The sequence below is a fragment of the Mustela erminea genome, chromosome 6, assembly GCF_009829155.1.
Source record: "Mustela erminea isolate mMusErm1 chromosome 6, mMusErm1.Pri, whole genome shotgun sequence".
NCBI classification, from domain to species: domain Eukaryota; kingdom Metazoa; phylum Chordata; class Mammalia; order Carnivora; family Mustelidae; genus Mustela; species Mustela erminea.
Window position 1 is genome coordinate 111,964,849 of NC_045619.1, and position 2,515 is coordinate 111,967,363.

The 2,515-nt window shown below is 38.3% G+C and overlaps 1 protein-coding gene across 1 annotated transcript; it reads left to right on the plus strand.

Moving 5' to 3' along the window:
- The first annotated feature begins 637 nt into the window (after nt 1-637).
- Nucleotides 638-1,065, plus strand: LOC116592511 (ATP synthase subunit g, mitochondrial-like). Its single transcript, XM_032345693.1, has one exon. The coding sequence runs from the start codon at nt 650-652 to the stop codon at nt 959-961; it is 312 nt and encodes a 103-aa protein (XP_032201584.1). The 5' UTR covers nt 638-649; the 3' UTR covers nt 962-1,065.
- Nucleotides 1,066-2,515: the final 1,450 nt, after the last annotated feature.

Sequence of the window (2,515 nt, forward strand, 5' to 3'; positions counted from 1 at the left end):
TTTGAAAAATTTTTTTATTTTTTTTATTACATATAATGTATTGTTAGCCCCAGGGGTACAGGTCTGTGAATCACCAGGTTTACACACTTCACAGCACTCACCACAGCACATACCCTCCCCAGTGTCCATAACCCAACCACCCTCTCCCTACACTCCCCGCCCCCGCAACCCTCAGTTTGTTTTGTGAGATTAAGAGTCTCTTATGGTTTGTCTCCCTCCTGATCCCATCTTGTTTCATTGATTCTTCTCCTACCCCCAAATCCCTGAGATTAGTGTACTCTTCATTCCCTTCTTATTTTACCCATCCCTCCACCCACCTCGCCTCTGGGAACCATCAGTTTGTTCTCGATACTTAAGAGTCTGTTTTTGGGATGTCTCTTTATTTCTTTGTTCATTTGTTTTGTTTCTTAAATTCCACATATGGGTGACATCAGATGGTATTGTTCTTTCTCTAATTTCACTTAGCATTTTACTCTCTAGATCTATCCATGCTGCTGCAAATGGCAAGATTTCATTCTGATTTATGGCTGAGTAATATCCCCTTGTGTATTTCCATTTCTTTATCCATTCATCTATCAATGGACACTTGGGCTGCTTTTATAATTTGGCTATTGAAAATAATGCTGCTTTCACCTTCCAGCTTGGAACCATGGCCCAGTTTGTCCGTAACCTGGCGGAGAAGGCCCTGGCGCTGGTGAACGCTGCTGTGACTTACTCAAAGCCTCGATTGGCTACATTTTGGCACTATGTCAAAGTTGAGCTGGTTCCTCCAACCCCTGCTGAGATCCCTACAGCTATTCAGAGCTTGAAAACAATAGTCAAGAGTGCTCAAACTGGTAGCTTCAAACAGCTCACAGTTAAGGAAGCTCTGCTGAATGGTTTGGTGGCCACCGAGGTGTGGATGTGGTTTTATGTCGGCGAGATCATAGGCAAGCGTGGCATCATTGGCTATAATGTTTGAAGACCAATCTTTAACATCTGTTTATATGTGGCTTATTATTTGAGGGTTCTTGGACCGTGTGTGATCAGACTGGTACTTGAATAAAAGAAGATAATGTGTCAAAATCGGTGTTTTCTCTGTCAGACACTACATGGAAGGATTATAGTTTCTCTTGATAATAAGATGGATTGTCTTGCTTTAATACATTAATACAGCTCTAAGGGCATGTCTTTGCTTAGCCTAAAATCAGAAAGGATATATGTGAATATAGCAACCTGGCAAATACATTTATGAGGATAACATTCTAACCTGAAGGCTTGAAATACATGATAAATTTATTTTATTTCCAGAATAGTCAGGGAAAATGTCTTGGGAAAACTAGGACTTGCTACAGTAAGAAAAATAGTAATACCACGTGCCATAGTGATATAGTTAAATCGTGTCCATAATATAAAGAATAAAATTTGGATGGTTTCTCTTTGCTACAGAATTTTTTTTTTTAAGATTTTATTTATTTATTTGACAGACACAGCAAGAGAGGGAACACAAGCAGGGGGAGTGGGAGAGGGAGAAATAGGCTTCCTACAGAGCAGGGACCCCGATGCAGGGCTCCATCCCAGGACCCTGGGATTATGACCTGAGCTGAAGGCAAACGCTTAATGACTGAACCACCCAGGCACCCCAGAGATCGACCTTTTGATAACACCTGCATGTATCAATGTTAGAGTACTTCGTTGTAGTCTAAGTAAGTATCTTTATACCATCTTTAACACCAGGACAGAGCTACTAAGAGCCACCACCTCCTTTTTAAATCTAATTTTGATGTGTGTTAAATTATTAATCTGTTCAGTTCATGATTTTTAGAATCTATATTAACAAAAATAAAATACCCTATGGATATTTAAAAAAAAAAAAGAAAGAAAGAAAATAATGCTGCTTTAAACATAGAGGTGTACATGTCCCTTCAAATTAGTGTTTTGTTTTGTTTTTCTTTTTTTTTAATTTGGGGGGTAAAAACAAACACTGCTGAAGAGACTACTTCTTTCCTATTGGATATTCTTTCCTCCTTTGTTGAAGATTAATTGACAATACAATCCTGGGCTTCAGACCAATTCATTTGAAATCCAGGTCCCTAAGTGTCTCCCCATCCTCCCTGTCTAGAAATTTAGGAACTAATTCTAAAACGTATGAAGAAGTACAAAGGGCAAAGAATGGTCAAGAGACTCCTGAAAAAGTGTCTTGGTTTGTTATATCAAGACTTATGAAGGCAAGGTAATAAAGACAATCAGTATTGACACAAGGTTAGATAGACCAATGGAAGAGAATAGAAAACCCGGGAAGAGACTTATGCAAATATGGAAATTCTGTTAAGGATTGAGCATTGCAGATCAGTGAGAAAAGGATGGACAATTCAGTAGTGCTATTGAACCAACTTGCTATCCATACAGAAAAACATCAAGCTGGATAGCTCCCTTGCACATTAAAAATCTATTCTAAATGAATTAAAGATTTCAAATTGAAAGGCAAAATTGAAAAAATTTACAAGACAAATAGGAGAATATATTTAGGAACTTA